This window comes from Lepisosteus oculatus, chromosome 3 (assembly GCF_040954835.1).
Source record: "Lepisosteus oculatus isolate fLepOcu1 chromosome 3, fLepOcu1.hap2, whole genome shotgun sequence".
In the NCBI taxonomy this organism is placed as follows: Eukaryota; Metazoa; Chordata; class Actinopteri; order Semionotiformes; family Lepisosteidae; genus Lepisosteus; species Lepisosteus oculatus.
Genome location: NC_090698.1, coordinates 6,371,843 through 6,399,468, shown reverse-complemented (window position 1 = coordinate 6,399,468; position 27,626 = coordinate 6,371,843). Strand labels below are relative to the sequence as shown.

General features: G+C 50.9%; 3 protein-coding genes across 6 annotated transcripts; 1 reads left to right on the top strand and 2 right to left on the bottom strand.

The window, feature by feature from the left end:
- Nucleotides 1–210: 210 nt before the first annotated feature.
- LOC107076598 (gametogenetin-like) lies at nucleotides 211–8,811 on the top strand. Of its 4 annotated transcripts, none has more exons than XM_015340675.2 (5): nucleotides 211–320; nucleotides 2,250–2,302; nucleotides 3,453–4,499; nucleotides 6,306–7,520; nucleotides 8,371–8,811. In XM_015340675.2, exons 3-5 carry the CDS (start codon nucleotides 3,472–3,474, stop codon nucleotides 8,486–8,488), a joined length of 2,361 nt encoding a protein of 786 aa, XP_015196161.2. In that variant the 5' UTR covers nucleotides 211–320; nucleotides 2,250–2,302; nucleotides 3,453–3,471; the 3' UTR covers nucleotides 8,489–8,811. The 4 variants fall into 4 exon arrangements, with proteins under 4 accessions (XP_015196161.2, XP_015196162.2, XP_069042577.1 ...); XM_015340676.2 differs by having other exon boundaries at nucleotides 2,250–2,570; XM_069186476.1 differs by having other exon boundaries at nucleotides 2,247–2,570.
- A 246-nt stretch (nucleotides 8,812–9,057) lies between these two features.
- Nucleotides 9,058–16,504, bottom strand: psmd8 (proteasome 26S subunit, non-ATPase 8). Its single transcript, XM_069186480.1, has 7 exons — nucleotides 16,358–16,504; nucleotides 15,096–15,168; nucleotides 13,740–13,842; nucleotides 12,788–12,953; nucleotides 12,403–12,503; nucleotides 11,529–11,640; nucleotides 9,058–10,596 (listed from the first exon to the last, which is right to left on the bottom strand). Exons 1-7 carry the CDS (start codon nucleotides 16,466–16,468, stop codon nucleotides 10,459–10,461), a joined length of 804 nt encoding a protein of 267 aa, XP_069042581.1. The 5' UTR covers nucleotides 16,469–16,504; the 3' UTR covers nucleotides 9,058–10,458.
- A 1,987-nt stretch (nucleotides 16,505–18,491) lies between these two features.
- On the bottom strand, nucleotides 18,492–26,786 carry selenow1 (selenoprotein W, 1). The gene is made up of 6 exons (XM_069186475.1): nucleotides 26,631–26,786; nucleotides 23,539–23,563; nucleotides 22,984–23,037; nucleotides 22,695–22,769; nucleotides 22,463–22,559; nucleotides 18,492–20,012 (listed from the first exon to the last, which is right to left on the bottom strand). Exons 1-5 carry the CDS (start codon nucleotides 26,657–26,659, stop codon nucleotides 22,482–22,484), a joined length of 261 nt encoding a protein of 86 aa, XP_069042576.1. The 5' UTR covers nucleotides 26,660–26,786; the 3' UTR covers nucleotides 18,492–20,012; nucleotides 22,463–22,481.
- Between the last annotated feature and the right edge of the window lie 840 nt (nucleotides 26,787–27,626).

Here is a 27,626-nt window from a genome sequence, read left to right as displayed (position 1 = left end):
TAATCCGCTAAAAATAAATATCTGTCACGGACGACGACCCCGTTTCAAAACACCGGGAGGGGGGGGGGTCGGTACTGACAGACCCGTCACTGCGGGCGGCGCGCGTGGGGTCCCGGGGCGCCTCTGTTTTCATTCGAAACGCTTCCCCGAGCGATAACGGACGCGTTTGTTTTCCAAACTTTTCATGTGTCTCCGCGCCACGGAGGGAGAGAAAACAGCCTCACTTTTACTCGTGATCCACTCCACCTCCGGCCTCAATCAGCCCCCCACCTGCCCGGACAGGACCCCCGCCTTCCAGTGACCGGCGGCCAGAGCTTGAGGTAACCGGCAGGAGGCGCTGTAGCTGGTCGGGGTCGGGGCCGTGGAAATGGACAGCAATCTCACATGTCCAGCCGCAGAGACAACTGAAGTACCCCCCGACAATGAGCCGGACATTATACGCTACCTGCGGGAATGCTGAAAGACGCGCTCATAGAGTAGAATTAGCCTGTAGTCTAACGCTGAGACACAGTCGTTCATTGTAACGACGGGTTCACTTTACGCTGGGGGCTGATGCAGTTAAGTACAATACAGTCTCATCATTACCCGATAGCAGAGCCCGTGACAAGGAGCTGTAGTAGTCGAGGTACCATGATTATCAGCAGTTTCCTGCCTTGAGAACTTAGGGAATTGTGTACCAATTTGGTTGGGAATAGGAGTTGCCGTTTATGACGGTTATTCAAACGTGTTTAGATCATGACCATTTCCGAGGCAACTCAAGTTTCTACAGTGTTAAAAAAAATAGTGCAGAAACAACTGGAATGTTATAAACAAGAAGTTAATTATTAAATAATTTGATAATATGTAATAATAAATGCAAAGTTATAATCACAGGCTCTAAATAGCAGTGGCTGTAGCAGGAATAGCATGACTGGCAGTAATAGTAGCAACTGCAGCAGGAACAGCAGGAACTACAGTATGAATAGCAGCAACAGCAGTAATAGCAGCAGTGGCAGTAACTGTAGCAGGAATAGCTGTAGCTGGAATAGCAGCAGTGGCAGTAACTGTAGCAGGAATAGCTGTAGCTGGAATAGCAGCAGTGGCAGTAACTGTAGCAGGAATAGCTGTAGCTGGAATAGCAGCAGTGGCAGTAACTGTAGCAGGAATATCTGTAGCTGGAATAGCAGCAGTGGCAGTAACTGTAGCAGGAATAGCTGTAGCTGGAATAGCAGCAGTGGCAGAAACCGTAGCAAGAATAGCTGTAGCTGGAATAGCAGCAGTGGCAGTAACCGTAGCAGGAATATCTGTAGCTGGAATAGCAGCAGTGGCAGTAACCGTAGCAGGAATAGCTGCAGCTGGAATAGCAGCAGTGGCAGTAACCGTAGCAGGAATAGCTGCAGCTGGAATAGCAGCAGTGGCAGTAACCGTAGCAGGAATAGCTGTAGCTGGAATAGCAGCAGTGGCAGTAACCGTAGCAGGAATAGCTGTAGCTGGAATAGCAGCAGTGGCAGTAACTGTAGCAGGAATAGCTGTAGCTGGAATAGCAGCAGTGGCAGTAACTGTAGCAAGAATATCTGTAGCTGGAATAGCAGCAGTGGCAGTAACTGTAGCAGGAATAGCTGCAGCTGGAATAGCAGCAGTGGCAGTAACTGTAGCAGGAATAGCTGTAGCTGGAATAGCAGCAGTGGCAGTAACTGTAGCAGGAATAGCTGTAGCTGGAATAGCAGTAGTGGCAGTAACTGTAGCAGGAATAGCTGTAGCTGGAATAGCAGCAGTGGCAGTAACTGTAGCAGGAATAGCTGTAGCTGGAATAGCAGTAGTGGCAGTAACTGTAGCAGGAATAGCTGTAGCTGGAATAGCAGCAGTGGCAGTAACTGTAGCAGTAATAGCTGTAGCTGGAATAGCAGCAGTGGCAGTAACTGTAGCAGGAATAGCTGTAGCTGGAATAGCAGCAGTGGCAGTAACTGTAGCAGGAATAGCTGCAGCTGGAATAGCAGTAGTGGCAGTAACTGTAGCAGGAATAACCATAGTAGCAATAACTGTAGTAGGAATAGCAGTAGCTGTAGCAGGAATAGATATACTAATCATAACAGTAGTTACGTTGTGATCGTTTATTGGTCACAGTGCCACACCTACCGATATTGTACAACACATAAAGACCAGTATCTGAGGTCTGCTAACCTCACAGTTCCCAGGACAGCGGGCACGCCCCAGCAGCCTCTCCGTGCGGCGGTGACGAGCCGTGTCCTCCCCTGTCTCACTTCCAGCAGGACCCTCACGGAGCCGGGCGCACTGTAATGGAGATAGCGCGCACATCGCTGAGGTAACTGCCGGCTGGCGAAGGGTCCGAGATACCTCACCCAGGCCTCTCCTGCGAGAACACACCCGGAGCCGTGCCAGCAGCGCCAGACAGGACGCCCCGCGGGTCCCAGAGGCGATCGATCGCCCCAGACAGGGAGGTGTTGAAAGGCCTGCGGGCTCTCAAATCCAATCAGCCTCCGTCTCTCTGCAATGCCTTCAGCTCAGTTTCCCAGAAGTCACCCCTCCCAAGACACAAACACTCGTGCATTCCGAGTTACCGGAGCTGTCAGGTATCCAACACGGAGACCTTTTCCCTTAACCTGGCTCTTAAGTGAAACTCAATTCTGCGGCTCTGTGCAACAATACTTAACGTCCAGGAATATTTAAGGGGAAAATGAAGTTGGTGGTGTTTTACGCCACTGAGCTGAGGAACCAGTTGAGTAAAGGCTCTTCTAAAGAAGAAGGTTTTGAGTATCTATTTGAAGGAGTTTACAGAGGGTGACTGTCTGATATCTTTAGGGACAGAGTTCCAGAGCTTTGGGACATAACAGGAGATTTCACACATATTACAGAAACTCCACTGAACATCTAAGGCTACAAACAAGAGTAATGTGATTCACCAAGTTTATTTAGTTGCTAGCACATTATTAGTCTGAACATCTTGTCCAGTCATGTCTTACAAGATCACAGGAAATCAGCTTCAAGAAGACAGCTGTGCAACTTGTTCCAGACACCCACTGCCCTTTCTGTACAGAAGGGCCTTCTGTTCTCAGTTCTGGAGTGCTTCTTCTCTGTGCTTTCTCCTGATACTGCCCTGCTTTCTATGTGCTACAAAACACGGGACTATGACTGTATCTTACTATGATTTACTTTAGTAATTGTTGTGTGACCCTGTCCACCTCTGACAAATGCTTATCATTACCTTCTGTGATTAATGATAGCTGCACCATGGTATCACAACACAGTAATCAAAAAGATCAATCTAAACAAATAATAGTACAATCATAATCTAGCACAGCGTAGCGAGAGAAGCACAGACACCGCCGGGCTTCACTGAGAGTATGCAGAGGACAAAAAGTAAAGGGGATATTATGATTGAACCTCCATTACGGAGGCTTCAGTCAAAAGCCAATGTAATAAAAGTCACCTCGTGCCGCTGGTCTTCCTGGCAGGAGACCAGAGTGAGGGAGGATGGGCAATGGTCAGTCCGAACTGCAGCAGGAACAGCCGCCACCAGCAGAGGGAGACAGAGAGAGCGAGCGCGAGAGAGGCTGGGCCGGAGAGAGGGAGAGAGGGAGAGAGCGAGGCCGAGCCGCAGGGGGAGAGAGAGAGACAGACGAAGCGACAGGAGGGGAGACACAGCCGGGAGAAGAGCCGGGGTGGGCTCTCCGCAGACCCCAGAGGAGGCTCCCGGGGACACGCCAACTGAGCCCCTTCCCCCTCTCACCAAACACCCCTATCAAAGGCACCCCGAAACCTTCCCCAGGCATGGGCGCCTCCCTGTGTCCTCCCCAGCCCCCCATCTACTCCAGACACAGCCCCCAGCGCCAGCACAAGCTCCCAGCCCTCTTCCCTACAGCGCCCCCGCCCCCAGGGGAGGGCGTGAACACACGTAGCCATGTGCCCCAGATCGCCCGTGGCCCCCCGGGTTCCCCCAAGCCTCAGCCCTCCCTGCTGCCCCTCAAATTTACCTTGAGACAGCAGAAATCTAGAGCCCTGCCTGTCCCCCTTCTCCACCCCTCTCCCAGCAAAGACGTGTCGCTCACACCCCTGACACTAGGGGGAGACAAGTCTCCACAGCCAAAGCAGGAGATTAAGGATAGGGGGGTTTGTCCGAGAGGGGCATGGGACATCAAAGCACCCCAAATTTCCACTCCCCCCCCTTCTGCACGCTCTGCTCCCCCAGCCCAGCAACTGGAGGGTGCTACTGGCTCAGAGCCAGACGCCTGGGTTCAGTGCCAGCATTCACAGCAAGGTGGTATGGGGGCTCAGCCAGAAAGCAATACCTGCTGCAGCAGTATGAGCAGCACTAGCAGCAGTAGCAGTATCAGCAGCTTTAGTAGCTGGAGTATTAGCAGTGGCAGTGGGAGCAGTGTCAGCAACAACCCCAAGAGCACAAATGACAGCAGCAGTACCTGTAGCAAAAGCTCCATACCCATACTGAAAGTGCCTCCCAACTTCGTCATGTCCGAGAAAACCCGCGCCCAGCTGGATGCCAGGTCTGTCTGCCCATCAGGGCATTTCTGTCGGATTCTCTTTCTCTGGCCTGTGTGTGTCACCCCTTGTCTTCCTTCTATGTCAATTTCTGTCTGCCTCTCGGTCACTCTTAGATTGTCTTTGTGTGACTGCCTGTTGCACTCTCGCTGTCAGGCTCTCCATCACTGTTTGACATACTGTACCTTGACATACGTAGACCCTCTGTCTGTGTGTTTGACTCTCTTTCAAGCCCGTGTCTGTGTTTGAGTGTCAGCCCCTCTATCTCTGTCTGGGTATCAGACCTTTGCATTTCTGTCTGGCTCACTGTCAGATCCCTGTCTCTCTGTCTGGCTCACTGTCACACCCTTGTGACTGTCTGGCTCACTGTCAGACCTCTGTGTCTCTGTCTGGCTCCTGTCAGACCTCTGTGTCTCTGTCTGGCCCCTGTCAGACCCTTGTGTCTGTCTGGCTCACTGTCAGACCCCTGTGTCTCTGTCTAAGTGTCAAACCTCTGTGTCTGTCTGGCTCACTGTCAGACCCCTGTGTCTCTGTCTGAGTGTCAGACCCCTGTGTCTGTCTGGCTCACTGTCAGACCTCTGTGTCTCCGTCTGGCTCCTATCAGACCTCTGTGTCTCTGTCTGCCCCTGTCAGACCCCTGTGTCTCTGTCTGGCCCCTGTCAGACCCCTGTGTCTGTCTGGCTCACTGTCAGACCTCTGTGTCTCCGTCTGGCTCCTGTCAGACCTCTGTGTCTCTGTCTGGCCCCTGTCAGACCCCTGTGTCTCTGTCTGAGTGTCAGACCCCTGTGTCTGTCTGGCTCACTGTCAGACCCCTGTCTCTCTGTCTAAGTGCCACACCTCTGTGTCTGTCTGGCTCACTGTCAGACCTCTGTGCCTCTGTCTAAGTGTCAGACCTCTGTGTCTCTGTCTAAGTGTCAAACCTCTGTGTCTGTCTGGCTCAATGTCAGACCTCTGTGTCTCTGTCTGGTTCCTGTCAGACCCCTGTGTCTGTCTGAGTCACTGTCAGACCTCTGTGTCTCTGTCTGGCTCCTGTCAGACCCCTGTGTCTTTCTGGCTAACTGTCAAACCCCTGTGTCTGTGAGTGTCAGACCCCTGTGTCTCTGTCTGGCTCACTGTCACACCCTCGTGACTGTCTGGCTCACTCTCAGACCCGTGACTGTCTGGCTCACTGTCAGACCTCCGTGTCTCTGTCTGGCTCACTGTCACACCCTCGTGACTGTCTGGCTCACTGTCAGACCCCTGTGTCTGTCTGGCTCAGTGTCACACCCCTGTGTCTGTCTGACTCACTGTCAGACCACTGTGTCTGTCTGGCTCACTATCAGACCCCTGTGTCTGTCTGGCTCACTGTCACACCCTCGTGACTGCCTGGCTCAGTGTCAGACCCCTGTGTCTGTCTGGCTCACTGTCACACCCCTGTGTCTGTCTGACTCACTGTCAGACCTCTGTGTCTCTGTCTGGTTCCTGTCAGACCCCTGTGTCTGTCTGGCTCACTGTCACACCCTCGTGACTGCCTGGCTCACTGTCACACCCTCGTGACTGCCTGGCTCAGTGTCAGACCCCTGTGTCTGTCTGGCTCACTGTCACACCCCTGTGTCTGTCTGACTCACTGTCAGACCTCTGTGTCTCTGTCTGGTTCCTGTCAGACCCCTGTGTCTGTCTGGCTCACTGTCAGACCTCTGTGTCTCTGTCTAAGTGTCAAACCTCTGTGTCTGTCTGGCTCAATGTCAGACCTCTGTGTCTCTGTCTGGTTCCTGTCAGACCCCTGTGTCTGTCTGGCTCACTGTCAGACCCCTGTGTCTGCTCATCTTCAGGCTGCGGTATCTCCAGCAGCAACAGCTGGTTCCGCCTCCCCCAGTGTCTGAGGTGCAGGCAGCTGTACGTCGGGCAATGAAGGCCGCGTCGTACTCCGAGGCTGTCAGAGCTCCTGCCGCCAGAACTGCCCACCGAGCCCCCGGGGCCATGAGGAAGGAAACCTTTGCCCCCGCAAGCACCCCAGAAGCCAACCCACCCACCAAGCCCGTGACAGCCCCCGCACAGAGCGTCAAAATCACCCCCGTAACCAAACTGACAACTAACCCCCGGGGCAATAAGGCCGTGAAACCTCCTGCACAATCGTCCACTTCTCACTTGCCCTGCAGTGTGGGCACACCGGCCGCTGGCCCCAGAGTGCCCACTTCCAGCACCCCCATCTCGCGAGAGGAGGGCGGCACCCCCCGGCAGCCCAGGCCGCCACCCCAGCCCTGCCCCACGCGGATCGGAGCCGTCAGGCAGGTGGCGAGAGGGAGAAAGGCGCACACCACAGCTCGCATCAGCAGCGGCGGCGGCCGGGCGGGGACCGCTCAGGCGAAGAAGCAAGGCAGCGTCTCGCCAGCAGGGGGCAGGAAATCCCAGCCCGGGAGCAGCACCAGCGTGACGGCGCAAATACCGGGACCAACAGCCCCAGGGACCCCAGGCGCTCAGGATGGTGCCAGTGCGGTCAAGCTGGAAGGGTTCTCTAACGAGGAGGAACACGAGGCCAGCAGCCCCCCAGCTGCGACAGTGCAGCGCTGCAATTTCACCCCGCTGCCCGAGTCTGGAGACCTTGCGTCACAGCGCCAGCCTCAAGTAAGACACCTGCCCCCGACCCCTTACCCCCACCGCTGCCCTTCCTGGGGGCCGGAGAAGCCCCAGGGCCCAGTGCGGTCCTCCCACAGCCTTCACGCTCTGGAGCCCTGGCCCACACACCCCGGCCCCCGGTCCTCCCGCCTACCGGGCCCCACCCCCGCCCAGGCAACGGCTCCCCCAGCCCAGGCCGAGCTGAAACTCCAGCCCCAGGCCCCCTGCTCCTGCCCCAGGCCCACGGGAGAGGAGGAGGAGGAGGAGGAGGAAAGAGAGGAGAGCGAGAGGAGATCCAGCCCCTCGGCCCCGGACCCCCCGCGCCGCCCGCAGGGCCGCTGGCCGTCCTTCCACGCTGACCCCTCCTGCTCACGCCAGGCTCGCTGCCATCACCACGCCAACGCTCCGCTGCCCCACAACGTCGCCCAGTGGTGAGAGAGAGAACTGCCTGTGTGTCTCTGCCTGGACTGTAGTCTGTTTCAATCTACAGGGGAACACACAGCTGATCTCCATCTATAGTATTCATTCTACAGAGCAGCACAGGTTACTCTGCTACAGTACTACTACAGTATGTCACTGCCTGTGAAGGTGTCTGCAAAAGCAAAAAAAAGAATCACAACGATTTATAGAGCACATGTAAATCTAATTGATGACTGCTCCATGTTAGCAACATAATGGCCAAAACAGTTGACTATGGTTGCTTGTCTCGACGTAATTAACACGTAGAAAAATTTAAAACAAGTTGCAGCAATTTAAAGGATTATGTACAGAATCTGTGCTAATTGAACACATGTTGCTCAATATATACAGGTGAAAATATAGTTCAGGTGGGCAGCTGCGTCACCGTGCGTAGGCTGCAAAGAAACAGGTAAAGGTTTATTCCTTTGCTATTCCTGTTATCTATCAAGGATAATGCAAACTTCCTGTTGAATGCTTATCAACCCAACAATATCTTGACCAGCTGAAAAGAGAAGAAGACACAACGTTTCGGCCTTGGAGCCTTCTCCGGGTGTAAGAAAGATAGGGCTCCACAGCCGAAACGTTGTGTTTTCTTTCTTCTTTTCAGCGGGTAAAAATATAGTTGGGTTGATGGGCACTCAACAGGAAGTTTGCATTATCCTTGACAGACACAGTATGCATGACCTCAGATTTGTATACAATAGATTAAAGTGAATTAAATTTTCAATGAACTGCAATCCATAGCTACATCTAAATCTCCCACCAGCCCCTTCTCTCTGTCTCACTCCATCCATTTCACTTCCTGTCTCTCACCACCCTCAGGTTGGCAATACAGCAGAACTTCCTGTGTGAGCCAGCGTGGGTCACTACGGTAACACTAGCAGCTTCACTGGTGGCCAGAGCGACACTGCGGAGCGAGGGAGGGGACACTGGACAGTAACCATGACAACGCGCCCGGCAACCACCCGCTTCCTCAAACAGTCTTTACTGTACTTTAAGATAAACAATGGCAACACTATTGAACTGTATAATACTGTAAAGAAACAGCATATCAGAAATCAGTTGGTTTCCTTCATCGTCACACAGAAACTAGAAAAAACGTTTTGAACATTATACAAAAAAACTCAACACCAGATCATTTTTAAATTAAAATATCCAAAATGTTACTGTATATGCTGTTGCTTTTTTTAATGTGCTATGCTATCAATTAAACTTTCATTTGATCCTGTTTCATTCTGAAATTAATAGTACAGCCTATAATTAAATTCATTTTGGTAGCCAAGGAAACTCGTAATCTGTTTATTGCCTGTCAGGAGCCTCAGAGCTTAGACTCAAGTCATCATCTGTAACTTCCCTTTAACACACCATCATCATCAGACCTGTAGACACTGTAAAGACACTTAGTCTGATCATCTTCACAATCACACCTCTTCATCAAATGCTGAAGAGGTTACAAACCTCTTCATTCTTTTGCATAAAGATTGACTGCTGTCCAAAGGAAAAGACCTGTTCAAAAGTGGAAAAGGGGTTTTATTTTTTATTTGGCATATATATTACAGTAAAAGTCACATCACAGGAATAAACAACTTCTTTTGTGAGAAGACGCACATGAAGAACCAGGGGGCAAAACAAGTCAGAACTGGACAGCAGTCATTGTTCTCACCTCTCGCTAGGAAACGAGAACAAGGATTGGTGTTACCTTGACAGAGCACACTCTAGTGGGCAGATGCAGAACTACAGCATAGCTACTTGAAAGCATTTTTGCCAACAGCAGTTCTTTCCTTGCAGTGATGTATAGTCCACAGACGTCATGGCCTCTCTATTTCCCAGCCTACTGTGAGCTCGGACAGTTATTGCCTTACAAACAATGTCGAGGATGTCAACTACAGCACCAGCAGCTGCTGCAGGGTGTGCTGGAGGCCTTCTCCCGGGAAGGGAGAGGGGGTCGAGACGCCTGGTGCCGGGGCCAGAGCTGGACGAAACGAGCTCCGCGCCCACACCAACGGGCCAAGTGGGCACCAGCTCCTAAACTCTGCAGGCCACCCGAGCCCGTTCTCTGCAGAGCTGATCTGACCGTGTGTTCACAAGCTGCGCAATTATAGGCCAGGCTGCAACATATGTGTTTTGGACAAAGAGTTAAAACTATCCAACTCCTCACACAGCTAGTCAAACCGGAAAAGCCTGGAACAGCGCAAGCTGCTCTACCAGATGCACACTGTGAATGGATCAGATCTCAACAGACCACCGCAAACACCGCCAGAGGATCAGTACTGAACAGAAAGGCCTCAGACTGTGGCTCAGACGGCACAGCCAATGGCAGCCCGATTAGCTGTTAAGGGGTGGCAGGGAATCCTAGAAGGATTAAGACACAGAGCCCTGCTGGCCACAGAGCATCCCCTCCAATCAGAGGAGCCAGGCCTCCTACACTTCCTGCCTCGCTCAGCTTCCTGTCAAGAGCGTCGCTGTCAGGCCCTGCGTGTCACACAAGGCCTCATGTGCACGGTCTGCTCTGTTTTGTGCTTGGCGTTGTGTCCAGGCCGGCTCTCGGAGGGCAGGCCCCTGTCGCAACACAATGTTAGTGTTGACGGGAGCCTGACGTGGGTGCCCAGCAGGCAAACAGCGAAGAGGTCCAGTAAGGAGAGTGTCACCGCCGGCTGCTGCAGTTAGGTCTTTATTACACCTGCATTACACACACAGACACTCACACACAGGCACACAAATGCATGCGTGTCAGTCCCTCGGTGCGTGAACTTGCCCACCTGTGTGCATCTGTCATGGACAAGGTACTTATGGGGGTATGTCTGGCGATGTCCTACACATCGCTGTATAGATCTCTGCGCTTCTGCATGTCTGTCTCTGTGCGTCTGTGTCTGTATATCTGCAGTTGCTCTCCCACGCTGCAAGGTGCTGCTACACGATCATCTCCAGCTGCCGGGCATATTCTATGACCTGCTGTGCCAACTCTGTGGAAGGAATGGACACTTCCTCTGTGCGCTGCTGCTGGGAGCTGAAGGAGTAATACCCCCCCTTGCCCTCGGTCCACCCCCGCTAAGAAAACAAAGGACAGGGAGAAAGTTAATGTACTGTAAACTGCCGGATACCGACAACGAAGAGAGAGAGCTTTAACACACTGCACACCACTAGATACTGATAATGTACAGAGAACGGTTAATGCACTGCACACTGCTAGATACTGAAAATGCACAGAGAGAGGGGTTTAAAAATGCACACTGCTAGATAATGATTATGCACAGAGAGAGGGGTTTAACACACTGCTAGATACTGATTATGCAGAGAGAGGGGTTAATGTACTGCACACTGCTAGATACTGATTATGCACAGAGAGAGGGGTTAATGTACTGCACACTGCTAGATACTGATTATGCACAGAGAGAGGGGTTAATGCACTGCACACTGCTAGATACTGATTATGCAGAGAGAGGGGTTAATGTACTGCACACTGCTAGATACTGATTATGCAGAGAGAGGGGTTAACGTACTGCACACTGCTAGATACTGATTATGCAGAGAGAGGGGTTAACGTACTGCACACTGCTAGATACTGATTATGCACAGAGGGAGGGATTTAACACTACACACTGTTAGATACTGAATATGCACAGAGAGAGGGGTTAATGCACTGCACACTGCTAGATAATGATTATGCACGGAGGGAGGGGTTAATACACTGCTTGATAGTGATAATAGAGAGTTTAACACTGTACACTGCAACATACTGATAATACACTGAGACAACCGTAACACTCTGCACTCTGCTACATACTGATAAAACCGAGATGGGTTAAAGCACTGCAGACTTCTAGATACTGATGATTAACACACACAGTGTTTAACACACTGAAAATGATGCACGTGGCGGAGGTAATACACACCACATATTGTACAGTATATTCACAATGCAATGCAATACAGAAAGAGGACTGGGGTATAGCCTAACTACAACCAGGGATCATACCCACCTTCTTGGCATAATCAGTCATCTTCTTGGGTGAAGAGAAGAACAAGACCCGTGTGGCCTCACTGAACAAGATCTGCTCGTAGGCCTTCTCTATACAGCCAGCGATCTCATCCCTGTAACACAGACACTGTCAGTACACACAGTCTCTCTACAGCCAGTGATCTCATCTTTACAACAGAGACACTGTCAGTACACACAGTCTCTCTACAGCCAGTGATCTCATCTTTACAACAGAGACACTGTCAGTACACACAGTCTCTCTACAGCCAGTGATCTCATCCCTGTAACACAGACACTGTCAGTACACACAGTCTCTCTACAGCCAGTGATCTCATCTTTACAACAGAGACACTGTCAGTACACACAGTCACTCTACAGCCAGTGATCTCATCCCTGTAACACAGACACTGTCAGTACACACAGTCTCTCTACAGCCAGTGATCTCATCTTTACAACAGAGACACTGTCAGTACACACAGTCACTCTACAGCCAGCAATCTCATCCCTGTAACACAGACACTGTCAGTACACACAGTCTCTCTACAGCCAGTGATCTCATCTTTACAACACAGACACTGTCAGTACATACAGTCTCTCTACAGCCAGTGATCTCATCCCTGTAACACAGACACTGTCAGTACACACAGTCTCTCTACAGCCAGTGATCTCATCCCTGTAACACAGACACTGTCAGTACACATGGTTTGTATACAGCCAGTGATCTCATACCTGTAAACAGGCACTGTTTTTACACACAGCATTAATAATCTCTAAATGAGCTGCAGTTCATCTGTATCACAAGAGACAGTCATAGTGAGAAACACATGAACAATCCCCTATTTAGCTCCCCACACTGCTCCCTCTCTCTCTCTCACCGGATGGTGTCCAGCAGGATGTCTATGAAGAAAGTGTAGCTCTCAGCGGGGATGTTGCCCTTGGCCAGGAATACTTTATTATAGCTGCCCTCCATCAGATACTGTCACAGAAGAACACAGACATCAATGAAGGTCAGAGGTATAGAAATCTCCCTTTCACACAATAGAAACAGAAGGAGCAAGAGGAAGAGAGCAGGCAGAACACAGCAGAGACACAGTTACAGTAACAAACCCTACCTGCTCTAGAGAGACGAGGTGTAGAGGGAAACCCTACCTGCTCTAGAGAGACGGGGTGTAGAGGGAAACCCTACCTGCTCTAGAGAGACGGGGTGCAGAGGGAGACCCTACCTGCTCCAGAGAGACGGGGTGCAGAGGGTGACCCTACCTGCTCCAGAGAGACGGGGTGCCGTATGTAGACGTTGCTCTGGATGTCTCGGGCGCTCAGCCTCTCCAGCTCGGTGTGGAACTCGGAGACACGGTTCTGGGACAGCAGGAACAGCAGGTTCAGACCCAGCAGCTGGTGCTTATAGGCCGAGTCTGGCAGCTCGTCTCTGAGAGATGGGTGGGGAGGACACAGAAAGAAGGGTGAGAGACGGAAGTAGAGGAGGACGGGAGAAGAGGAGACAGGGAGAGGAAGGGAGGCAGAGCATTTAATTAACACAGAGACACAGAACCAGTCTGATACACAGGTGGAGTTTCGAGAGGAGACAAGAGCTGGCAGAAGAACACATACAGTCAGACAGCAGAACAACCAAACATGCTGCCACAGACAGGCCTGGCAGGGATAAAGAGAGACACAGGTAATCAGAGGCGAGGACAGGGAGACAGAAACAGAGCAAAGACAGAGTCAGACAGACAAAGGGACAAAAGGAGAGCTCAGACAGAAAAGAAGTGCTGTCAAGACCTGTTTCTGTCAGTATCCAGTGACAATGAATGCCTTTGCATGAGCAGGCAGCTCATGGAACGAATGGCTGTAACCACCCGCGTCACCACACACACTGCTATTGCACTGTTAGCCCCTGGGCCGGTCCGAAGGACCGGACCGGCGCCAACCCTCCCACGGGATCCGTGCAGTCCGCCTGCACGGTGATTACTGCCGGAGCCGAGGCATAAAGACACGGACAGAGCTGGCGTTTCCAAAGAGGAAAACCAAAAACTGCCGGCGCTGGATTAAAGACCTGGCAATTTCAAGGCAAACACTCTCACGTAGAGAGGGACAGAGAGGGACAGAGAGGGACAGAGAGGGACAGAGAGGGACAGAGAGGGAGGGGGACGGAGGGGGACGGAGGGGGACGGAGGGGGACGGAGGGGGACTGAGGGCAGGCAGAACAACTGACTTGTAGTCGAAGTAGTAGCACTTGAGCTGAGCCATGTATCTCTCAAAGGAGGGGATGTTCCTGTCCAGGATACTCCACTGGGCTCCGATCTCCAGCACATCTCCTGGCACAGGCAGAGAGAGGCAGGGATACGATGACTGGGGGCCCTTGCCTTGAAAAGCATTCACATTAACAAAGCACTTCTCTGCTACCTTCCCTCATGCCAAGAAAGAGTGAAGCATTTCTTACCACTCAGGAGGCTTCTTACTGCTGTGAAGGTGAACACAATTACACGTGCCTTACATGTGACACGTTTACATTTCCAGTGAAACAAACTCCAGGAATACAGAGCACTGACCACAGAACTTATCATCACGTGCTTTTCATTTATCTGCTGATCTGTTAGACGTTTTGCGGTGACAGATCCACAACAGCACGATATGAGTGTAAGGGACTATTAATTATTATTATAGATCATCCATGCTTTCAAAATCACATTACTGTGGAAAACGGAGTTTGGAGTTTTATTGTAGGACTGGTTTTCCAAATGAGAAATGTATTAATTTCTGGAATATATACAGTAGGTCCTGTGAACTTCTCTCTCCGACAACGGCTGTCCAGGGCAAGACAATCTCTTCTGATCAAACGTCAGTTTATGATTTTGTGATTAACTTACAGTCCGTAATGTAACTTGTGCCGATGACTGCATGAAGCCGAGTCAATAAACGACAGACCAGCCGCAACACAATGACCTGCAGAGATCTGGCGCTGCCAAGGGGCCATTACTCCTGACCTGGCTTGGGTGGATTCTAAACAGACACCTGCTGTTGTAGGAGACATCTCAGGAAAATCTGAAGGGGGGGGATAATTATCAGGAAGAGCCACTGAACCAAAAGTGGAAGAATTTCAAGAATTTGGTCACTCAAACACCTACTCAAAGTAATAACACAGAGTGACCCTGGCTGGACACCTGTAACACTGCTGGAATGCAGGACCCTGGGAGGGAACACGCCTTGTGTCCGTCTTCTCCCAGTGTTCTCCGGAAATGGCGTTTTTTGGCACAATTTAACTCCCCTCGAACCTTCACTGGACTGTGCTGTGGCTCCTTGCATCTCTACTTATCGAAGTCAAGGAAGTTGAATATGGAGCCCAGGAGAAGTGCCATAGTTCATTTTGCTTTGAAAGCGTACAAGCCTACAGGATCCTCCCAGAGATGAACAGAGCAAAAATGCTGTCGCCCTGGTGTTAATAATGTGAGGTGCTTGTGCCCCCACAGAGCTGGCATCTGTACCAGAAACCCCGAATCCCACTGTCAGGCACTGCCCGAGACGCACAAGAGCCGAGAGCCGAGAGACGGGGGTACACGGGGGTACTTACGTGCCAGAATGAGCTGCTGCTTGGTCAGCTTGGTCCCTGAGGTGGGCAGGAAGTTTAACTCCAGCAGGGAGATCTGGAGAGAGGACAGGAGTTTATTTGCCACCTGTACCTGTGTACAGTACGTGTCCACTGGGACTCTTATACGGCCTGTTCTCTCAGGACGCGCACAGCGCGATACACAACACCAGTCAACATGCACGGCCCATTACGGCACATCACACAACAGGAAATAAAAAAACAATGACAATCACAGCAACAACACCCAGCAGGGAGCATAGAGCAACAAACACATAGTACGATAGAGGGGAAGAGGAGAGAGATAGAGGATTTGCGTTTTATGTTAACTGTATTTGTTTTTCTCTGATTTCACTCATCAGTCATCCCAATAAAGCACCTTGAATCGAACTGAACTGGAGTTGAGAGGAGTGCGAAGAGGAGAAAGAGGTGAAGAGAGGAGGGGAGAATGGAACAGTAAACGAGAGGGCAGAGAGAGGACCACAGAGGACAGAGGACAGAGGGAAGGGAGGCCAGCAGCATGAGTAGCGGGTGTTTACAAGTCTTCATTCACACCGTCCTGTCCGGAGCCACAGACATCTTGTCTGCTCTTGTCGTCCACACGCCAGGAGTCACAGCAGAACTGCTTCTAATCTCACCCAGCGTCTGGATCTGGGGATCCAGTCCAGGGTTTATCTGCTGCCCAGACTACAAACTGTGCCGATCAAACAGAATAAAGCGACCAGCCCGAGATCTAACGAGCCCTGCGGCTGTCAAAACCCGGAGGGGACCAGACTGCTGTACAGTGGGAGTCTTGCCCGCTTGCCTGCATGACACGGCCAGTGAAGCCGGAATTCGTTGTTATTATATGCTCATGCTACTATTAACAAAATTAATACAGAACTACAGTCGGCAGGCTACGCAGATGTACCCGAAAATACGAGTTACAAATGACAAAATTTACATGGAAGAACTGTACTACCGGAGTGACACACTGTCACCCCCACTAATAATAATCAATCCTGAATAGTGAAAAGGTTTTGCTTACACTGGGTCTATAGCATGATATAAAACGCGTAATGTTATTTAATGCTCGTTCCTGCACTAAATAATCAGATTTATTTTTATAGTTTACCTAGAGAAAACAAAAACTATGCCACTCTAAAGCCACACGTACCGTCCGACGCGACCGAGCAGTAAAACACAGTAAGATCTACGGTCTATCCCTACGTTTTAACACGTTAAGCGCTTCAGACGTTGGACTTTACCTTCAGTTTAGCCAAAATATCGCCACATTTGTTTACAACTGGGTTCTTCTTGTTCCATTCGGATTTCAAAGTCTCGTACAGACTCGCTGTCTCTTTCAAAACCGACGCCATAGTGATTCTGCAAATTTTGCGACACCGGGCGGCCGGATAATACGGTAGTGTGACAAATGACTGGTAACTACGGCAACATGCTGACTTCCGGACAACCTCATCCATTTCCTATCAACACAGTGGTAGCTTACGGACGCCATTTTGGTAAGGTCAAAATGCCTACGATAAAGGCGTTTTTTTTAACAATGAATAAACAATATTTCTGCTTTGATTCATTTACTCCCGCATACACACGCACACTCAAGGACAATTTAGAGATGTCAATTAACCCAGATATCATGCTTTTGGACTGAGGGAGGAAACCAGAGTCAGCAAAGGCATGCAAAGAACATGCAGACTCCTCGCAGAACGTGCTCTAGGCCAGAATGGAACCTAGGACACAAGACCTGTGGGCCCAGCAAAACGTCCCAGGTGAGCTTCTGTAGTTCCTTTCTTTTTTTTCCCACACTCTATGCCTTCCATCACTCCCATAAAAGTTTATCTTCAGTAGCAGAGGGTTATATTGCTGTATGTACTTGTACATTGGAATTCTAAGTCACGCTGCTCTCTTGGGACATACACATTACAGCAGACACAACACCACGCAATGCAGACAGCACATTACAAACATAACTAATAATAACAGAACAGTAAATATGTAGTTCTGGAAAAAAAGACTATGCAAAAAGTGCACAGTGCAGCACTGAGGTGCTGCAGTTAGCTGTAAGGGATGCACAGTGCACTAGGATAGAAGCTGGCTTGCTCTGCCCTCCTCCGTCCACAAAACCTTGTTCCCAAGCTCCTCCGGCTCGTATTGTCCTTCCAAGCACATTGGGACACATGACTTGAGTCCAGGCAGGCAGCTGGCTCCCTGGGCTTCTCCGACACGACTGCTGCTGGCAGCAGGGTGACTCCCGAGGCCCGTGGCCGCAGCCTGTGTGCTCCTGCCGCAGGACAGTCTCCTGTACGCACTGGGCGGTGGGTCGCCGCGCTGCAGGACAGTGACCCCAGAACCCCAGCCAACGGAACCAAGGAGCTCTTTCACCCTGCAGCTCCCAGCTGGCAGCCCCCTGGAGCTCAGCAGGTGTGAGCCTGGCCAGTGCCTGGATGGGAGACTCCTGGGAAAACCTGCTGGAAGAGGTGTCAGTGGGGCCAGCAGGGGGCGCTCACCCTGCGGTCTGTGTGGGTCCTAATGCCCCAGTATAGTGACGGGAACACTGTACTGTAAAAAGGCACAGTCCTCTGGATGAGACAGAAAACCGAGGTCGTGACTCTCTGTGGTCATTAAAAATCCCAGGGCGTTTCCCAAAAGGAGTAGGGGTGTTACCCCTTTGCCTGGCCAAGTTTCCCATTGGCCTTCACCAATCATGGCCTCCTAATAATCTCCCGCCCTGAACTGGCTTCATCACTCTGCTCTCCTCCCACTGAGAGCTGGTGTGTGGGGAGCGTTCTGGCGCACTATGGCTGCCGTCGCATCATCCAGGTGTGGCTGCACACTGGTGGGGGTGGAGGGGATCCCCATTACCTGTAAAGCGCTTTGAGTGGAGTGTCCAGAAAAGCGCTGTATAAATATAAGGAATTATCATCATTAAATCACAGTTGGGACCAGTGAGAATCCAGATGATGGAGAACGAGTTGCAGTCAAAACACGCCGAGGACAGGTAGGAACTCAGCATCTTAAATGATGACAGTTTGGGGAGCTCAACATCACTTACAGTCACTTGAAATCACTGAACTGAACAGGGTTCCTTTTCCAAAATGGAACAGGTACAGGTTTATTCCAAGGAAACACAATGTTTCGCCTGTGGAGCCTTCTTCAGCTGTCGAACCTGAAGGCTGTTTACAGGTAAACCAGAACTTGACCTGTTCCCCTGCAGCGCACGCACGCGGACACAGCTCGCTACCCGACCTCTTCCAGTGCGATCAGGTATCTGTATGGAGCAATGCACCATGTGCTCCTCACTCGGGTTGTGGTGCATTAATACAGTACGACAAGAAATGGCAACAAGGAGGAAGAGCGGAGAAACGGGACAGGAGGCAGGTCTTGAGTGTAAACATTTATTGAGAAAGAGCAGAAAGTGCATCATGTCACAGAGCCAGAGCTAAGAGAAGGTGGAAGGGTACAGCACCCGGCACTGCAGGCACTGCCATAGACCCCTGCTGTCTCAGACAATAGACTGAGCCTAGCAGGAGCTTCTTCTGGTGTACGTATCCCAAGGGCATGGCTGGTCCAGACAAGATGGCTGCCTTGTCTGAACTACATTTCCCAGAAGCCTCTGGAGGAGGGGGGGGAGTTTTGACTTCTATCGTTTTCTGTGAAGGGTTGTTTGATTTTTGGAGGCCAACAAACAGCCGGCTTAGCTGTCTGGCATCAATCTGAGCTCCTGGCTAGATCCTGAGTTCCTAAAAGGAACTTAAAATATAAAAAATGAACAACTTTTAAATGGTGCTCTTTATTTTATAATGCAATAGAAAAACAGCCACCACCACAAACCAAACCCCAAAGCACGCCTAAGCTCTTTTTAGGAACTTTAGGTCTCATCAGGAGCTCAAATGTGTGCCAGACAGCTAGGCTGGATGTTTATTGGCCTCAGAAATTCAACAACTGTTCACAAAAACAACCTTGAGACACTTTCAAACTTCTTCCAAATAAACTCAAAACTCATCTCATTTCAGGAAAATGTGCATGTTGCTCTGGTCCACAGTTCCCTGGTCAGTCCTTCTCCCACTGGTGGCTGGAGAAGTCTTCAGTCCCTCCTGACAGACAGAAAGCCTCTGCTTCCTCCTTTTCTAACTGCCGTCTGAACAACAGTCAGCAGCTCACCCCCCCACCCAAAGGCTTCTGGGAAAAGTAGACAAGGCCGCCATGTTGTCTGAAGCAGGTGTGCCACAATATAGAGATGTGTGTATTGATAGGTGTTGCTATTTCCATGTTTCAGCCATGGTGTCACCAGGCCGACTAGCTCCTTGTGTGCCTCACTGCTGTTGGGAGTAAGGATGAGCACCTTTGAGCCTCTCTGGGCTGCCCAGGAAAATGTTACAATGGCAGTGCAAGGTGACAGTCTTGTTTGGCTGCCACAGATCTGTGGCACCATGCTGCTAAATTCAGGCTACGCCAGAAAGCAGACAGTTAAGACAGCAAGTGTTCTTTTGCCTACAGTGAAGAACTCTCTATCTCATTTCAACTCCCGACAGGACTCAACCCAAACAGGCTCCTTTCACTGCGGTTATAAAAACTCAGGATGATGTTACTGAAAATACAGTACAAACCCTTTCCAGTCCTCTGCTCTCCTAGAAAACATAAACGCAAGATCCCTTCACCCGCTCCCCCATCTAAGCCAGAAGCATGTTGCAATCCGATGATCCATGTTCCCCCCCGTGTACCCCAACACACACCCCCACCCCAGTCTGCATGCAGTAGACGTGAAGCCGGCGTGTGGGACTCCGGGCTCTCCGTGTGGCGTCTCTCCGGTGAGGCCGTGGGCCTTCGGGTCGCTCCCGTGTCACGTGACACTGTGGAAGCCACCGTCATCAATCACCGAGAGAGCGAGACCGAGGAGCCGGACTGCAGGAGGGGAGGGAGAGCGAAGTTAGTGCACTGCACTCTATAGGGTACACTGCCACTGTCCTTACAGAGAGGGACATTACTATACACACCCTGGACTCTATAGGGTACACTGCCACCGTCCTTACAGAGAGGGACATTACTATACACACCCTGCACTCTATAGGGTACACTGCCACCGTCCTTACAGAGAGGGACATTACTATACACACCCTGGACTCTACAGTAGAGTCTCTATATACACACCCTGCACTCTATAGGGTACACTGCCACTGTCCTTACAGAGAGGGACATTACTATACACACCCTGCACTCTATAGGGTACACTGCCACCGTCCTTACAGAGAGGGACATTACTATACACACCCTGCGCTCTATAGGGTACACTGCCACCGTCCTTACAGAGAGGGACATTACTATACACACCCTGCGCTCTATAGGGTACACTGCCACTGTCCTAACAGAGAGGGACATTACTATACACACCCTGCGCTCTATAGGGTACACTGCCACCGTCCTTACAGAGAGGGACATTACTATACACACCCTGGACTCTACAGTAGAGTCTCTATATACACACCCTGCACTCTATAGGGTACACTGCCACTGTCCTTACAGAGAGGGACATTACTATACACACCCTGCACTCTATAGGGTACACTGCCACCGTCCTTACAGAGAGGGACATTACTATACACACCCTGCGCTCTATAGGGTACACTGCCACTGTCCTTACAGAGAGGGACATTACTATACACACCCTGCGCTCTATAGGGTACACTGCCACTGTCCTTACAGAGAGGGACATTACTATACACACCCTGCGCTGTATAGGGTACACTGCCACTGTCCTTACAGAGAGGGACATTACTATACACACCCTGGACTCTACAGTAGAGTCTCTATATACACACCCTGCACTCTATAGGGTACACTGCCACTGTCCTTACAGAGAGGGACATTACTATACACACCCTGCGCTCTATAGGGTACACTGCCACTGTCCTAACAGAGAGGGACATTACTATACACACCCTGCGCTCTATAGGGTACACTGCCACTGTCCTAACAGAGAGGGACATTACTATACACACCCTGCGCTCTATAGGGTACACTGCCACTGTCCTAACAGAGAGGGACATTACTATACACACCCTGCGCTCTATAGGGTACACTGCCACCGTCCTTACAGAGAGGGACATTACTATACACACCCTGGACTCTACAGTAGAATCTCTATATACACACCCTGCACTCTATAGGGTACACTGCCACTGTCCTTACAGAGAGGGACATTACTATACACACCCTGCACTCTATAGGGTACACTGCCACCGTCCTTACAGAGAGGGACATTACTATACACACCCTGCGCTCTATAGGGTACACTGCCACTGTCCTTACAGAGAGGGACATTACTATACACACCCTGCGCTCTATAGGGTACACTGCCACTGTCCTTACAGAGAGGGACATTACTATACACACCCTGCGCTCTATAGGGTACACTGCCACTGTCCTTACAGAGAGGGACATTACTATACACACCCTGCACTCTATAGGGTACACTGCCACTGTCCTTACAGAGAGGGACATTACTATACACACCCTGGACTCTACAGTAGAGTCTCTATATACACACCCTGCGCTCTATAGGGTACACTGCCACTGTCCTTACAGAGAGGGACATTACTATACACACCCTGGACTCTACAGTAGAGTCTCTATATACACACCCTGCACTCTATAGGGTACACTGCCACTGTCCTAACAGAGAGGGACATTACTATACACACCCTGCGCTCTATAGGGTACACTGCCACTGTCCTAACAGAGAGGGACATTACTATACACACCCTGCGCTCTATAGGGTACACTGCCACTGTCCTTACAGAGAGGGACATTACTATACACACCCTGCGCTCTATAGGGTACACTGCCACTGTCCTTACAGAGAGGGACATTACTATACACACCCTGCGCTCTATAGGGTACACTGCCACTGTCCTTACAGAGAGGGACATTACTATACACACCCTGCGCTCTATAGGGTACACTGCCACTGTCCTAACAGAGAGGGACATTCCTATACACACCCTGCGCTCTATAGGGTACACTGCCACTGTCCTTACAGAGAGGGACATTACTATACACACCCTGCGCTCTATAGGGTACACTGCCACTGTCCTAACAGAGAGGGACATTCCTATACACACCCTGCGCTCTATAGGGTACACTGCCACTGTCCTTACAGAGAGGGACATTACTATACACACCCTGGACTCTATAGGGTACACTGCCACTGTCCTAACAGAGAGGGACATTACTATACACACCCTGGTAGGTGAAGGAGAGTGAAGCCACATACACACCACGAAGAGCCAGGGAGAGAAGGGGAGGGGGTCAACAGTGCCCCCGGTTTTGATCCCTTGTTCCCTCGTTCTCCTCACCTCCCAACAGCGCGCAGCTTCAGTTCTTCAGCGCTGCCTCAATCGCACGAACCACCTTCGCCATCTTGGCCTCGCTGTCCACGAAGCCGTCGCCGAGCTGCAGGAACACAGATACAAGCACAGCACCGTCGGCCTGGTGACATCATCCACGAGCCCCATGACGCCCGACTGCACTCAGGACGACCGCAGACTCACTGGGCAGGAGCACCGGAGTCTGGCGCTCATGACTCACCTTCTTGGAGTGGACCAGGGTGCCGTTCACCTCTACCTCGAACCACCCCGAAACCGAGGGGGTGCTCTGTCCTGTCTGAGAGGGACACAGGGGTGAGAGACACAGCACAGAAAGCACAACCCAGGACTGGAAAGTGCAACACAATGCAGTTCGGTACAGTGCAGGATAGTGCAGTAGACTTCAACATTCAACACGGGAAAGAAAATGCATAGGATCCAGCAAACCATACTGGTGGCACAGCGGACTGTCATTAACATCGCAGTCACTATTGCGGTCGTTAGTCACTCACTATCTCAAGATTGCCTGGAAACTCATCCTCCAGCAGGGTCTTGAGCTTGGTGAACTGGAAAAGCAAAGAGAGAAGATCTAGATTCCATCCTCTTGTCCACCCCTCCATCCTTCCATATCGTCCATCCACCCCTCAATCCATCCAGCCCTCAATCTCTCTGTTCCTGAATCCATTTATCCACTCTTCAATCTGTTCATCCTGAATTCACGAATCAATCCAACCACCCCCCCTCCACTCACCTATCGACCCATCCAGCCTCCTGTCCACCTCTCTCGATCCACCCCTCAAGCTCTCTCTCCCTCAAGCCATCCACCCCTCCTTGCATCTGCCCCCCTTCATCCATTCAGCCGTCTCCCACAAACCCCTCAATCCATCTGATCGGGTGTCAGTGTACTGACACCCCCATCTTTCACCCCTCAATCCATTCATCACCCCCCTGTTCCTCAGTCCATTCACACCCCAATCTTTCACCCACTGACCCGTTCAAGTTGCCATCCAGCCCTCCTCCCACCCCTCGCGGCCTGTCTTCCCTGCTGACTTGCCACGTCTGCTCACCTTGGGTCTGTACCCTCATCCACCGCTGGCAGGAGCAGGTGTGGGGAGAGAGAGAGAGAGAAGGAGGTGACTGTGCATTAAAAACACACTCTGGCATGACCACACAGCTCCCGCTCTGCTCGCGCCCTGCAGGAGCGCTCGCGCTGGCCTGGCACGCAGAGCCCCGCCCCCACACCCCCACACCCCCACACCCCCACACCCCCACACCCCCACACGCTGCTGCCCCACCGCCGGGCATTACACATCTTACTACACTGACAATTACACTGACACACACCCTACTGTACCGTACAGACCCGTCATCTACTACACCACTACACCCACCCTACTGTACCGCACAGACCCGTCATCTACTACACCACTACACCCACCCTACTGTACCGCACAGACCCGTCGTCTACTACACCACTACACCCACCCTACTGTACCGTACAGACCCGTCGTCTACTACACCACTACACCCACCCTACTGTACCGTAGACCCGTCATCTACTACACCACTACACCCACCCTACTGTACCGTACAGACCCGTCATCTACTACACCACTACACCCACCCTACTGTACCGTACAGACCCGTCATCTACTACACCACTACACCCACCCTACTGTACCGTACAGACCCGTCATCTACTACACCACTACACCCACCCTACTGTACCGTACAGACCCGTCATCTACTACACCACTACACCCACCCTACTGTACCGTACAGACCTGTCATCTACTACACCACTACACCCACCCTACTGTACCGTACAGACCTGTCATCTACTACACTACTACACCCACCCTACTGTACCGTACAGACCTGTCATCTACTACACACACCCACCCTACTGTACCGTACAGACCCGTCATCTACTACACCACTACACCCACCCTACTGTACCGTACAGACCCGTCATCTACTACACCACTACACCCACCCTACTGTACCGTACAGACCCGTCATCTACTACACCACTACACCCACCCTACTGTACCGTACAGACCCGTCGTCTACTACACCACTACACCCACCCTACTGTACCGTACAGACCCGTCGTCTACTACACCACTACACCCACCCTACTGTACCATAAGACCCGTCATCTACTACACCACTACACCCACCCTACTGTACCGTACAGACCCGTCATCTACTACACCACTACACACACCCTACTGTACCGTACAGACCCGTCATCTACTACACTACTACACACACCCTACTGTACCATAAGACCCGTCATCTACTACACTACTACACACACCCTACTGTACCGTACAGACCCGTCATCTACTACACCACTACACCCACCCTACTGTACCGTACAGACCCGTCATCTACTACACCACTACACACACCCTACTGTACCGTACAGACCCGTCATCTACTACACTACTACACACACCCTACTGTACCATAAGACCCGTCATCTACTACACTACTACACACACCCTACTGTACCATAAGACCCGTCATCTACTACACTACTACACACACCCTACTGTACCGTACAGACCCGTCATCTACTACACCACTACACCCACCCTACTGTACCGTACAGACCCGTCATCTACTACACCACTACACCCACCCTACTGTACCGTACAGACCCGTCATCTACTACACCACTACACCCACCCTACTGTACCGTACAGACCCGTCATCTACTACACCACTACACCCACCCTACTGTACCGTACAGACCCGTCATCTACTACACCACTACACCCACCCTACTGTACCATAAGACCCGTCATCTACTACACCACTACACCCACCCTACTGTACCGTACAGACCCGTCATCTACTACACCACTACACCCACCCTACTGTACCGTACAGACCCGCCATCTACTACACTACTACACCCACCCTACTGTACCGTACAGACCCGTCATCTACTACACCACTACACCCACCCTACTGTACCGTACAGACCCGTCGTCCACTACACCACTACACCCACCCTACTGTACCGTACAGACCCGTCGTCTACTACACCACTACACCCACCCTTCTGTACCGTACAGACCCGTCATCTACTACACCACTACACCCACCCTACTGTACCGTACAGACCTGTCATCTACTACACCACTACACCCACCCTACTGTACCGTACAGACCTGTCATCTACTACACACACCCTACACAGACTCTACTGCACCATACATGCCTGTTCATTTACTACACTACTACACACAGCCTACACAGACTCTGCTGCACTATACACACCTGACCGTCTGTATTTGCTTCTGTACATCACTGATGCACATTCCAGCCTATACAATACAAGCTATATCATGCTACACCCTGTGCACTGGTGTACAGTGTAGCGCAGGGCTGCTGGTGAGCTGCAGTCCCTGAGACCCACAGTAAAAGAGTCTTGTTGATTTCCAGCTGCTTCCCTCCCTGAGAACAGATCTGCACAGACAGTCCTGCAGGAGGCAGGGAGAGGGAAATGAGGAACTGGTTCTCGAGAGAATGCGGGCGACACTGGATTCCAGGCGCACCGGTCTCTGCACACCTGCGGACGGGAGTAGGTTACACAACCTCACATTAATACTCATCATCACCAAATCTATACTCAGTCTGATCATATGTAGCTTCCCAGTAACACTCATCATCATCAGACCTGAAGATACTGTAAAGACTCTCAGTCTGGTCATCTGTAACCTCACATTAACACTCATCATCCTCAGACCTGAAGATACTGTAAAGACTCTCAGTCTGGTCATCTGTAACCTCACATTAACACTCATCATCCTCAGACCTGAAGATACTGTAAAGACTCTCAGTCTGGTCATCTGTAACCTCACATTAACACTCGTCATCCTCGGACCTGTAGATACTGTAAATACTGTAACTTCGCATTCAATTATCAGACCTATAGATACTGTAAAAATGCTCAGTGGGATCATTTGTAAACTCCAGTAGCTTATTTAATAAGTAGTTAACAAAACAATACCGGTTTTAAATGCTAGGTAATAATAATTTACCGACTCCTCCACAAATGCCTGGACGGTTCGCGCAGAGCTGCGAGTCAGCAGAACCTGCTTCTATTAATAAAAACGACGCCCTTAAAAGTGAGCCTACGTACCAGTAAGTAATGAGCACCTTGACTGGCATGTTGATGGGACCAGTGGCTCTGGTCTAGCTGGACCACAGCTTATTGAAATAAAGACGATGTACAGTAGCAACCTGCCCTCAGACAACCGCCCCCTCAGCCGTGTTATTGAAGTGGTTGCGGGGCGGGGCGAGCAGAGCTGTATTGTACCCTTCGCCGCGGACTGTACCAACGGCCTCGGAGCGGAGACACGATAGGGAGAGCTGCCAGCAACCATTTTAAAAATGATTTGTCTTCACTACGGGAACACTCAGTGATGAATAATATAGTGCTAAGTAGGCTAGTAGAGTTCATAGGCTTTTGCAATTCGCTGCCGTGAGTCATTTTGTAACAGAGCGAAGTCAAACCACACCCGAGTCCCCCCACACCAGCTGCCGCTCCCCGTGGAAAGTGGTTTCGGCCTCGTGTCACGTGGTCGGGTTAGGTAATCTTCAGACATGCGCCGTGTCTTCTGCTCCGTTTCCTTAGTGATAGATGTTGCACAGGTAAACACACGATTACCGTCACAGGGGAAATAATTTGTGAGTTACCTAAGGTATACCAGATGAGAAACACCTCGCCTAATGACGCATCTTTTCAACTACTGTGGAGAAAACAATGATATAAGGAAATCTGAAGATCACAGACTTGCATATTTGTTCCTTTTTAAGACATATGAAATAAAGATGATGACGATTACATACCTTACAACTGGCAATGGCAAACGATAGATACGTTGTTGATCCCGTGCGGGAAACTGCAGTGCTACAGCAGCTTAGCACAGTCAACACAGCACAGTGTAACGAAATGATACAATAATACAACAATACAGTCAGTACAGTACAGTCAGTGAGACGTGCACTAAGAGGAGTTGCTCACAGTCCAGAATATACAAAGAACAAACGAGAACAGTACACAAAAAGTTGTATTGCACAATATAAATATAAATATATTGCACAAGTCCCTGGCATATATTGCACACAAAAAAAA

Coding starts and splice junctions, on each gene's coding strand:
- psmd8 (XM_069186480.1), bottom strand. CDS start 16,468: ATGGCGTCGGTTTTGAAAGAGACAGCGAGTCTGTACGAGACTTTGAAA. Junction 12,504..12,787: donor ACCCCGTCTCTCTGGAGCAG/GTAGGGTCACCC, acceptor CTTCTGTGACAG/TATCTGATGGAGGGCAGCTA. Junction 10,597..11,528: donor TGACTGATTATGCCAAGAAG/GTGGGTATGATC, acceptor TTGTTTTCTTAG/CGGGGGTGGACCGAGGGCAA.
- LOC107076598 (XM_015340675.2), top strand. CDS start 3,472: ATGGGCAATGGTCAGTCCGAACTGCAGCAGGAACAGCCGCCACCAGCA. Junction 4,500..6,305: donor CGCGCCCAGCTGGATGCCAG/GTCTGTCTGCCC, acceptor GCTCATCTTCAG/GCTGCGGTATCTCCAGCAGC. Junction 7,521..8,370: donor CCCCACAACGTCGCCCAGTG/GTGAGAGAGAGA, acceptor CACCACCCTCAG/GTTGGCAATACAGCAGAACT.